Here is a 12,412-nt window from a genome sequence, read left to right as displayed (position 1 = left end):
CCTAGTTTCTTGACAGTAAATCCTGCCTTTGCTTCCAACTGTCTTTCCTCCAGATTACGGTATTTGACAGTCTCTGAAAACCTGTAGACGACATCATGGTCATTCCCCAAGAGGGAGATAAAGCACAAACTAATTTTCAACGAGAGTGGACTTTGGGGTAACAGTTCCAACTGGGCACAGTCTTTTCTCCTCTTTCCACTCATTTTCATGGCCACCTGAAAACTTTGGCTTGGCGCTGGGGAGCGAGGAGCAGCTCCCACTTCTCAGCCTTTTTCTTTTCTCAGCTGCAAAGTTCAGGGAGTTGAACTGCAGTGCTCTGAGTTCACTGTTCCCTCTGCCACGACCAACCTCTGTTGTAAATTTTCCTCCCAGAGCACGTGACGATGCATTTCTTGACTATATATCCCAAGTGCAGCAGCAGACTTGTCAGAGCCCCGAGCCCGCGCGGAGGAAGGACGTTCTTAGACTTGGAGATTTAAGACTTCAGGACTTTGGACGAATTTGCCAGCCTTTGGTAAGTTAGCAATGCTCCTTGGCTTCAGAAACATTTGAAAGAAGGCTATTTCTAGCAATTCGTAGATGCACTTTTCCTTTTCTTTCTCTGTTCTCGGGAAACGTTGTTTTGAATTAAACATAGGGTTCAGTTTGTAAAGCGAAATGTAAACTTTCTTGTTTCTGCTCAAGCAGTTAAACAAAGTTTCCCAGCAATTAAAATGTGATTTATTCTCTCTACGCTTTCTTGTGTTATATTGACTTTTTTCCCTTTTGTTTTTAAAATTATAAAAGCAATGCTTTTTACATGCCCACTTTTATCAAATGCAAATATCACGGACATGTGTGCACTAAAAATGAAAGTCTTCCTTACATTCTTGCTCTTTCCCTCTGCCTTCAATGCCTCCTAGCTAGCCCCTGTTAACTAGTTGGTGGGACCTCTTACTGCTGTGTCTCCATGCATCTATAAGCTTTTTTGATACTGCAATTCTGTAAACCTGTCACCCCCTCCTCGCTGTGCTGTGGACCTATGAGAGAGTCTTAACCTGCATACTTCTTCCCAGACCCTGGCTCTGTAAGAAGTGCTTCAATGCTGAAGATGGAGCCTCTGAACAGCACGGACCCCAGCACCGCAGCCCCCAGCAGCCCCCTCGAGTTGCATGTGCCCGCCAGTGGCAGTGGCAACGGCAATGAATACTTCTACGTTCTGGTTGTTATGTCCTTCTACGGCATTTTCTTGATGGGGATCATGCTGGGGTACATGAAATCCAAGAGGCGGGAGAAGAAGTCCAGCCTGCTGCTGCTGTACAAAGACGAAGAGAGGCTCTGGGGGGAGGCCATGAAGCCGCTGCCCGTGGTGTCCGGCCTGAGGTCGGTGCAGGTGCCCATGATGCTGAACATGCTGCAGGAGAGCGTGGCGCCCGCCCTGTCCTGCACCCTCTGCTCCATGGAAGGAGACAGCGTGAGCTCCGAATCCTCCTCCCCGGACGTGCACCTCACCATCCAGGAGGAGGGGGCGGATGACGAGCTGGGGGAGACTTCGGAGACGCCTCTTAATGAAAGCAGCGAAGGGTCCTCGGAGAACATCCATCAGAATTCCTAGCACCTCCAGGGCCTCTGGAGGTGGCCCCATCAGCCAGCACCCTTAGAGAGAGGAAGGACACTTTTCGTGTCTGGTTTCACTTTTCAGTGCAGCTGCCACTTTGAAGAGACCCTTGGCAAGCCCCTGAATGGGGGGTGGTGGGGCACAAGGCTCAGCTGGAGCTGGTAGCAGCCAGGAATCCATGACATGCCTGTGGTGTGACCCACCACTGAAAAAGCCCCAAAGGCGTGCAGTGTGTACATTGACTTTTGGTCGCGGGGGTTGGGGCTCCTGTTCAGAATTTGGCAGGTCCACGTGCTCACTGTTGTTTCCTCACTGGATGCCCTGGGTGCCTCCTGCCCCATCTTCACACTCCCAGGGCTGCCAAATGCCTAGGACACGCAGAGGGAGTAATTTTGATTTGCTAAGTTGCCTAGAACCTTGTTCTTCTAGATCTGATTGGCTGTAAGTACCTCTCCTGTGTACCTAGGTCATTAATTCACAGCAGGTTTCTTGGGAGAGTTCCAGGGGGAAATTTGATGGAAGACTTTTGATGGGAGAAAGCTGGAGATCTGAACCTGGCCCGTTTGCATACTGTAAGGAAAAAACTGCAACTTTTAAACCTGTTAGCATTGGCTGGGATTAAGAGACATAATCTGCTATTTTGACTTTTTATGTAACCCATGACTTTGAACTCTGACCTGGGACCATCCAGCATCACATGCTGGCATGACATTTTTTTGGTTGGAAGGGCTTCCCCAGAATCTAGCCTGCACTCTGAATGGCTATGCAGGGGACTCTTCCTGATCTTTCTAGAAGGGGTGATGGTGGGGTTGAACAAGGCCAAACCATTAGCTCTGCTGCTGCTCATTTTCCCAGCCTCATTTTCTGAGCTGGGAGAGGACATCCTGGGGGCCTCCACGATATGGCATTTCGTCACGTAGCTGAGACCTAGAGGGCATGTCAGGCGGAGATTGCACAAAACTGGGGTCCAATTCTGTGTTTCCTGATCCCGAGCCCTGACACTGATTTGCTGTGTGGTCCTGGGCATGTCACCAAGAGGCTCACTGCCTTCATGAGACTCCTGGTAAGCTAGATCCCCAGGGGGCTGGGAGGATGTCTTTAGATTTTAAGACTCTGTGATAAATTCTGCCTGGCCTGGTGTGAGGAAGCTTGGACAAAACATTTCCTCCTTGGCCATTTAGTCTGAAAAAGGATCTGCTTATTTAAAGGAGCAGTTGGAGGCACAGAACACATGTCGCTGGGAAATTCGGGGCCAATCACCAACCCATCCCTGCTGCCATTTTCCCAGCACTGAACCAAAGGCGCAAACACCACATATTACGTTGCAAATTTCTCTAGGTGGTGGAATGTTAATATTCCCACTAAGGCAATGGGAAATCTAAAAGAAAATGCTCAAGAATGCTTGCCAGTGTCTCCATGTGTTCCTGTGGTCAATAGCTTTGTAGCAGATACTTCAGGCCCTTGAAGACAAGGAGAAAGAGAGATGCACCAAAAGGTCACATTTAATTCTAGTAAAAACACAAAGCTTTTTTTTTATTTTTAAACATACCCTCCCTAGATTGGAGACAGCATTAACTACTGTTCCCATGGAAGGGTTAACAGTGTAGGAGCTGGGTAATCAGTTTGCCTTGACGCAGCGCTGGAGGAAATTTGTCTGAGGGAAAAGGGCCCTCGTTCCCTTTAAAATCAGAATGTGGATTTACTCCAAAGGGGGCTGTTTAAGGTGAAAGAAGCCAAGTTCAGTTTGGCCCCTTGCCTGGAATCACTTGAATTCTGAAACTTTACTGCGACGGACATGTGCGTTGTCACATTTTCCATTGCTTAATCCTGAAGTTTGGTGCAAGTCTATCTGCGCCTATTAAAAAGTGATGTATATACTTCCTTCTTATTCTATTGAGTTGTATAAAATTGTCTTCTGTATTTAACTGTTTGTAATTTTCACAATATTTTTTAATTTAAATAAACAAACACATTTTCTCTAGGAAATGATGACTTCTTTCTTTGATTCTTCAATCTAATTCCTCCTTTCTAAAACATCCCAGACACATTTTCCAAGCCATCTCTGGAGCTGGGTCATCTTCCAAGTCAGGCTCACATGAAGACGTATCTTATTTCTGCTTGAATTATGGAGTGAGTGGGGCCGGGCCTTTCCAACCTTTGATATGCTTTGCAATGAATAAAAAACAAGCTGCAGTTGAGTCTTACATCCACTTTTCTTTTTAAATTTGGAGGCCACAGGGCCTTTGAACTTGAATGTGTGGTGACACGGTAAGCATTGCTAAGATGTTGCTCCAAATTTGGTTGCAAGAAAATTTTTGATTTGTATGTTGGCTAGGCAAATATTATCCATATGTGGCTGCAGCAGCACAGACTGTGTTGCTGTATGTCCAACAACATGTACTTATGAACATACCAAAATATGCATGCCATGAATTGGGGTTGTCCCTCTGTCTTCTCCCCATCACCTCGGCAGAGGACTGGCTGGCAGGGGTCTTTCTACTTGGTCTTGCTGTAGCTCTGGCTCACAGGCTGAGGCACAGCCAGCCTGCTGCAGGCTCTCCTTTCATGATTTTATTTACACTTTTTTTTAATTTACATTTTTTTTTAACTTCAGAAGTACTAAAGACAGATTACCAAAACCAGTGACCCATTTTGCATCCATCATGTGGTAGGAAGCATCCTTACTTTTATATTTCTCTGTGTCCTGTGAATTTGGCTTCTCTGTTTCAAGTAAACACTTCCATTAGGTTCACAAATCACTGTCTCCCTAAAGGATTTATCTGGCAAAGGTGCAGGGGAACCTGGATCCTTCCCAAAGCACATTGGGAATGTCAACCCACCAGTCGGTTCTTTGACAAGGTAAGATGAGAAGATTATTTTAAAAGACAAGAAAGCCCATCAATTTATCCCAGCTTATGTCATTCTTGGTGAGGAAATAGTTAAGGAAAAAATTTTTTACCATGGGTGGAAAAAGAGGGAATTCTAAACTCTTAATTGTCCTAAAAATATGCAGAGTACACTATGTCGTTTTAATGGAATATTTGTTTTCTTTAAAAAAAAAAAAAAAGAACTTCTAAGCAGGACCTAAGGCCCAAGGGGTTTAGTCTGTGTGGATTTACTCATGCATGTGAAAAACCGAGAAGAGAATTTGGCCCCGTGCACCTAGGATATTAGAAACATATTTTAAAGCACTTAAATGTTAGCGATGAGGTAAATGGATCGTCCTGCTTGCTCCATGCTGTTCTAATTACACCTTTGTACGTCAAAGTCAGGCAGGGATGCTGTAGAGAATAAGATTTCTTTCATGGACAGAATCATGGGATCAAAACTACCGGGAAAGGCTGACATTGGGCCAAGAAAAGAGTGCTCTTGGCACGTGATTCGGGTTGGAAAGCAGACCCGATGGTACATTCGAGAGCTGCAAATGGAGGGTTTTGTGGTCAGGCACGCACTTCCAGGGCTCAGCTGAAGAAGGGTCATTTGTCATTCTGTAAAATGCTGCTCTGATCCTAGACGTTGTGGAGCAGACAGAACATTGAGCTTATAATGCAATTGATACTCCAGGTTTAGACAGAGCATACATTTGCCCAATTGCCTTACCCCAAACCTAGGCACCCTGCTAGAAGGCAGGGCGTAGATGCGGGTTCAACAGAGGCTTCACCTTGTTATGCCTGGCTTTCTAGCTCAACTCTACTGCTTTGTTGCTCTGAAGCTCCGGGGAAGCTACCCAACCTCTCTGACCTGTAGTCTCTCTCTTTCAACAGGAGGAGGACATGCTGGCCTTCCTCTCCGGGGAGCTGTGAATGAAAAGAACGGTGAAAGACTGAGAGATACTGAACGCTGTGTGAAACTAAAGGAAAAGCAGCTTCACGCTTCCGCTTTTTAAAATGTGCCCCGGGCATCCATCTGCAAATAAAGTCACTGAAACCTCCTTTTCTGTGCACAGTTTCCTCAGGAGATGGCAATGTTCAGGAAAAGGACACAATTTGCCAAAGGAGAAGGGTCATAAGAGAGAAAAACCACTGTTCCATTCTGCCTTTCCCCATTTCTGAAATGTTTCCTCCCACACAGGAAGGAACAGTTTGGGATGTGAGCTGTTACCATGGAGACAACCAGCCAGGGTCATTCGTCTAAAGGCACTCGTGGCCCCACAGTACTGGATCATTAGAGCAACTTTATGAAGCTGGGATTCGGTCCTTGATTCAGGCAATGAGCTTTGAGCCAGGCAGCCTCCATCCATGGGGTGGGGGAGGGGACACAGGGAGAACCCTGTTCTTTTGTCCCCCCACAACTCTGTCTTTCTTCTTGCACCTCCCCGGCCCCATTCAATGTAGGGCTAAGCTTTGGTTCTCGTAGCTGAAGGAATTTGTTTTCTTGTCTTGCATTTTCTTCCTAAGAAATGTGATCAAAGAATTCTTCACATCAATGGCTATCCCCTTTTCCTGTCCTCAATGGTTTTCCACCTCCTGCTCAAAGATAGTGAATGTCAGTTTCTCTGTTGTCTTAGTTCCGGTGGCCATAACAAAGTACCACAGACTGAGTGGCTTATAAACAACAGAAACTATAAGTGCTGTTGGCTATAAGTCTGACATCAGGGTGCCAGCATGGTGGGTTTCTGGTAAGAGTCTCTTCTAGTTTGAAGACAGCTGACTTCTTTTTTTTGAGGAAGATCAGCCCTGAGCTAACATCTACTGCCAATTCTCCTCTTTTTGCTGAGGAAGACTGGCCCCGAGCTAACATCCGTGCCCATCTTCCTCTACTTTATATGTGGGACACCTGCCACAGCATAGCTTGATGGGTGGTGGCATGTCCGCGCCTGGGATCCAAACCAGCGGACCCCAGGCTGCCGAAGCGGAACGTGAGCACTTGACCGCTACACCACCGGGCCAGCTCCAAGAGCTGATTTCTTATACCCGCACTTGGCAGAAAGAGGGCAAACTAGCTCTCTGGCATCTTCTTATAAGGGCACTAATCTCATTGATGAGGGCTCCACCCTTATGACCTAATTACTTTCCAAAGGCCTCTTCTCCAAATACCGTCATATTGAGGATTAGATTTCAACATATGAATTTTAGGGGGGTACAAATATATTTAGTCCGTAACATCTCTTTTCCCAATCTACCTCTCTCTTTTCCTCTCTCACTTCCTTCCATTATACAAATGGAATTTTATTAAGTAGTTATTACATGCCAAGCACACATTTCCCTCAGTTGTTACAACCCTACTCTCTTCTAGGCACTTCACTTAGGAGCTGGGAAAATGTCACACCTGCCCAACCCCCAAAGAGGTCATAGTCTTCATATAGATGAATTCCAATTAAAAAAACTCTGTTTCTGGTTAATTTATAACATTAGTTGAGGATCTGTGTGTGCAGGATCCTCTGATGTGAGAATGTGTCGCTTGTATCCTTGAACTTCTTGAGGACACGGTGGTGTGATTAAATGGACAAAATGTGTTGTTTAACTAATATTTGCTGTGCTCTGTGATAGGCACTTTCCCTGTGATTATCTATTTAATCTTCCCAAGGAAACTGAGCTAGGTCTCTAATACTGTTCATGTAGACATGAATGTTGAGCCTTAAGGAAGCTATAGTTGCCAGCCAATATTATCATGATCAAGATTCCAGAGCAGGTCTTTTGATAGAAAAGCTGTCATTCTTTAAATCTCTAGGAAGCAGAGATCATCAGACTTGGAATCTAGTCCTGTCCCAGACATTAGGCAGCTCTGTGACATTACATGTGTTGCTCAACCTCCCTGTGCATGTTTCCTCATTGGTAAAACGGAGATAGTAATATCTTCTTTACTGATCTCAAAACGTTGTCAGAACTGCTTATAAAGCAGCTGGAAAAGTAAAAAGCCCTTGTCTTTGATAAGGGCCTGGGTGCAGACGTTACGCACATTCACCAATAGCCAGTTCTTCTTTCCGTTGAGAGTACTGAAATTTCCACTTCTCAATCCCTTCTCTACCCCTCTTCCTTTACTACCAGGGGTTGGGCAGGAATATGACAAATTCTGCTCAGTGTAAACGGAGTGGAAGTGATATATGTCACTTCTGAGCTGGGTCAGTGAAAAGCCCACATATGATCTTCTAGTCACCCTCTTTACTTGCCTGTCACCAAGGAGACCATATGTTCCAGATGGTACAAATAGTAGATGGAGCCTGTGTCAGCCTGGAATAGTGAGCTGCTGCATGGAAGGCAATTGCTCTGGAGAGCTGCCCAAACTTGCAGCTGGCTTTTCACGAAGCAATAACAGTCTAAGTTATGGTAAACATTGAGAAGCTGGGGTTTTTGCTACTGCAGCATAATTTCGCCCAACAGATTGATACAGAGTATAACCACCTTAAAGACAGATAGAATGTTGGAAGTTGCTTTCTACATCATCTAATCCAAGATCTATGTTTAATGATGGGGAAATTAGGCTCTCTGTTGTTAAGTGACTTGTTCAAAGTCATAGAGGGAGACAGGAGCAGAGCTCAGAATTCCTGACATTTGGTTCAAGATCCTCGTGGTGGGCATGGCCATGGGTGTCTCTGGCAAGGTTCAGCAAAATAAAAGACCCAGAGGATCTTCTCCCTTGAGCCTTTCATCTTGAACTTCCCTGACCAGCATTGAGTCACTGGTGCTGCCTCTATTTACTGGTTGCATGAACCCTGCTGGGAAGTGGCTTCCTTTTTCCTGGTCACACCCTGGCACATACTGCCTTTTGTGGGGGTATGGCTGTGAGCTAGCAGAAGTAAACACATTCCCCCAAAGCATTGCAATGTGATATCACTGGAAACTTTAACAAAAGGGAAGAAGCTATAAATAGGAGGGAGGGATATTCAAACAGGGCTGAATGTAATTGTTTTGCATGCAGCTTAATGGCTTTTGGCTTTTGGTTTTATTTTTTTGCATGTTTTGGCTTAGCTTCGGCGTCAGAGTGGGGTCACAGGCAGTCCCCCAGTGCAGAAGGCTCCCAGGACTGATGTCCCTAGGTTACAGGTAATGATCCCCCCTGGGGGTTCGGTTCTAGGTTGAGGTTTCAGAGGATGCTGAAACCAACAGACACGTCACTGACCATTATTTTGGTTTTCTTAGCCCTGATGTGGAAGGAACAGTTTCTCCCTGGTCTTGATCATCCTTTTTTACTTAGAACTTGTGCCAAAGAACTGGACATGGTGCTTGGATAGAAAGATTCTGTTTCTTTTTCAAAACTTTCTCCTTTTTGTACTCTTATCACACTGTCCTTATGCCACAATTACAGCACAAGTTATGCTCTTACATATAGGATTACAAACCTTGTGAGAGCCAGAACCGTATATTATTATTATTATTGTTATTTCTGCAGTTAGTGCTTAGTTGAAATTCTTCAGCACTCTCTCTCATTAGGCTCTTTTCTTCTTATTTTACATTTTCTCTTTGGGTGATCCCATTCACCCTCAAATCTTCATCTATTATGTAAATAATTATAACAAACACCTATCTAGCCTTACTATGTGCCAGATAGTGTTCTTATGACATTTAATTCTCATAACAAATTAAGATATGGAGATTTCAAATCCCATTTTAAAGATGAAGAAATGAGGTATAGAGAGGTTAAGAACACTGACCAGGTTCACACAGCTAGTTAGCAGGAGAGGTGGGATTTGAACCTGGCCATCTGGCTCCAGAGATGATATACCTAACAGCCCACTGTACTGCCTCTCTTTCTCTAAGTCCCAGTCTTTTAGCTCTAGCCTAGATTTTTCTCATCCGCACCAATGCCTGTGGCTATATCCATCTGATGTCCCATAAGCACTTCAAATTCTTGGCGTCAAAACTCAAACTCATTGTCTTTCCTCCAAAACCTGTCCCCCAGCTTATATTTCACAGGTGTCAGAAACATAGGTAGAACCCAAGCTTCTCTCCCTTACCTTCGGTCGCCAGGCCCTCTCGAGATCTCTTTCCGTTAACACAGTCATTGTTTATCCAAAAAAGTATTTCTTTAATCAGGAAAATACTGAGGACCAGAGAAATATTGGAACAGGAAAAGATAACATGATCAGAGATGTGCTTACATAAATAAAAAAAATTAGTATTTAAGGTAGAGTGTGCTAGGCCCTGGCCGGACAATGATAAAAACCCAGGCTCTGCCATGTTGATGCTTATAATTTTTCCCATGGTGTAAGAGGAATTGAAGAAGATAGAGGAGGGAGGTAAAGAAAACAGGATTCCCGGTAAGAGGTGAGAAGTGCCTGGACTGGGGAAATGGCAGGCAAAATAGAGACACAGAAGCTCGAAACACTGAGGGGGGTGAAATTGACAAGATTTTGCAACTAGTTGAATGGTAGAGAATGAAGAGGAAGGTGAGATGAAAGATGACTCTGAGGTCTTGAGTCTGCATCATTGACACAGTGGAAGAGCAAGTAATAAAAATGGCAGTAAATCCTGGAAAGGATTTATTGTGTTGCGCATTTTGAGTTGAAGGTGTTGACATGATATCCAGAAAGCATTTGGAAAATCAATACGGGAACTTTGGAGAGAAGTTGGAGCTAGAGATAGAGATTTGGGAACCACGCACATGAATGCACGGACTTGAAATCTTGAGCATCGCTGAAAGAGCCAAGTGTAAGTGGGAATAGGGAGGAGGGCAAAGAGCAGTCCTTCAGGGACCAGCTACTTCTTGGGGGTTGGAGGAGGAAAGGCAGAAAGAGCAGAAGAAGTCCAAGAACTAAAATCAGAATGGCAGAATGCCCAGGAACCAAGCAAGCAAGCAGAGATTTTCCAGAAAGAGGAGAAGGTCAACCACAGAGAGATGGAGGGGAAAGAAGCTTCCTTTGGTGACTTGTAGATGACTAGTATCTACAAGATGCAGAATTTGTAAAGTGGTGGGGGTAGAAATACACAAGTATAGAGGACTATTGAGGAATAGGTCACTCTCATTATAAACTCTTTCGGGAAATTTGGCTGTGAAAAGCAAAGGATAGTGTTGCTAATTTAAGGAGTTGGAAATACCCAGAGCTCGCTGTCTTTTTTTTTTTTTTTTCACTTGCCATTAATTGCTGCTTAGTTTAGGTTGGAAATCTACTTTCACTCTCTTTGGTAGTATGGGATAACTGAATTTCTTTCTATGTGTGTTTCTGTAGGGCTGATGTTACCCCAGATTTATAATGGATCAACATTAAAGATACCCAGGGAGGGTACTAAGCCAGCCTGGAGAAGTTGCCTGGAGAAGATGTGCTATAGGGCTGATGCAGGGAATTAAAAGTAACACAGCTTTCTCTTTCCCACTGCAGACAGCAGAAAACATACATTTTGCTGCCAAATCTCTGCCTTTCCATGATTTTCTCTTCAGTTATATAAAGAAGCACCAAAGATACTAGGGTGAAGTTTTATCAAGAATTGCCCTGAATTTGGGTTTCTCCAAAGTGGTTTTTCTTCAGGAACTCATTTTTTCTAGGTGCTTGAAAATGAACTGGGTGTATAATTTTGTGTAATAGTACTTTTAAGTATAGAAAATATCATAATAAAGTCAAGATGCTATTATATCTGGTTATATTTAAATTCTGGGTATTGAGAAAATGGCTAAGGTCTATTTTACGTATATCGCATGTGACTCAAATTACCTTTAAAAGATCAGGTTTCTGAAAAAGTGAGTGGATCATGTAAAAAAGCTTTTCTGGTGGACAGTGGGTAGTACTATAAGATTCATGTTCAGATCATGGACCCCCACCACAATAAAAAGCTTCATTAACAGTAATTGGTTTAAAATCCTCTTTGTGTTTCTCATTCCATGAAGAGGCATATACCAACCTGCAAAATTAGATACCAACGAGCTGGTCATCTTCAACATGGAAAGAAGGATGGCTTTAGGCTACCCACGGGCAGATGCCACAGACCAGAGAAATGATACTGCGCCAAGAACCACAGATAAAGCAAGCGATTTTAACCTTCTCTTTAGAATTTAATGAATGGCATTATTTTGTAGTTCTAACGATTAAGTATTTGGACTTTGACAGCTTAAAATCAGCAGGCTAAAGACATATTACTCTATTTCAATTAAAAAGATAAAATGTAATTTTGGTTTTCAGATAAATCAGATGATACTATTAAAATAAAGACAAAATTGGGGAAAAATCTAGAACTGGCATGTGAATGTCAAAAAGTTTGTATTTTACTATTGGAATCCATATTTTTAATAGGATGAGGTCTGATTTTACTCCAGGGGTTAGGTCCTAAAGTCAGAGAGTAAGGCTAAAATATCCTTAAAAGCCCCTTTACTACTGTTAAAATTTAAATGTCTGTGGTTTCTCAGGGTGGTCATGGCCTCCCTGTCCTTGGGTAACACAGTCTAAGGGGACTTTGAATAAAGGAAGGGCACAGGGAGATTCTCTCTTTGTTAATCTCTCTCTTACACACGCGCGCGCACACACACACACACACACTTGAATTCCCATAAATGTAATATGCCTGGACTTTGCTCTAAAATAGATATTTCTCTGTTGTGATGATTTTCTGTCCTAAAAGCATTCCACATGGCACTCCTATGCTATCCGTCTGTGCTCCGCAAGTAAGAGACATTTATATCAGCCATGTGATTACAGTTGTGACAAGAACACATTACTGAGGGAGAAAACAAAATTGCTTTTTGAGGCATATCCTCAAAACTCAATCAGAGATTTCATTAGAGTTTAGGGTTTATATTTTCAGTGGTCACTTCTTTTGCATCTTTAAATTATACATGTGGTAGGTCAATTAACATTTACTGAGTGCCCATTATGTGTCTCTAGTTCCTCTCGATATGTAATTCCATTCAATCCTTTCATGGCTCTGTGACATTCATCTTACACATGAG

At 43.5% G+C, this 12,412-nt stretch overlaps 1 protein-coding gene across 1 annotated transcript; it reads left to right on the top strand.

Moving 5' to 3' along the window:
- Positions 1-402: 402 nt before the first annotated feature.
- On the top strand, positions 403-3,571 carry KCNE4 (potassium voltage-gated channel subfamily E regulatory subunit 4). The gene is made up of 2 exons (XM_046643888.1): positions 403-514; positions 1,056-3,571. The coding sequence occupies exon 2, from the start codon at positions 1,082-1,084 to the stop codon at positions 1,592-1,594; it is 513 nt and encodes a 170-aa protein (XP_046499844.1). The 5' UTR covers positions 403-514; positions 1,056-1,081; the 3' UTR covers positions 1,595-3,571.
- Positions 3,572-12,412: the final 8,841 nt, after the last annotated feature.

The sequence above is a fragment of the Equus quagga genome, chromosome 17 (assembly GCF_021613505.1).
Source record: "Equus quagga isolate Etosha38 chromosome 17, UCLA_HA_Equagga_1.0, whole genome shotgun sequence".
NCBI lineage: Eukaryota > Metazoa > Chordata > Mammalia > Perissodactyla > Equidae > Equus > Equus quagga.
Note: the sequence above shows the minus strand (reverse complement) of the source record. Positions and strands in the feature narration are given on the sequence as shown.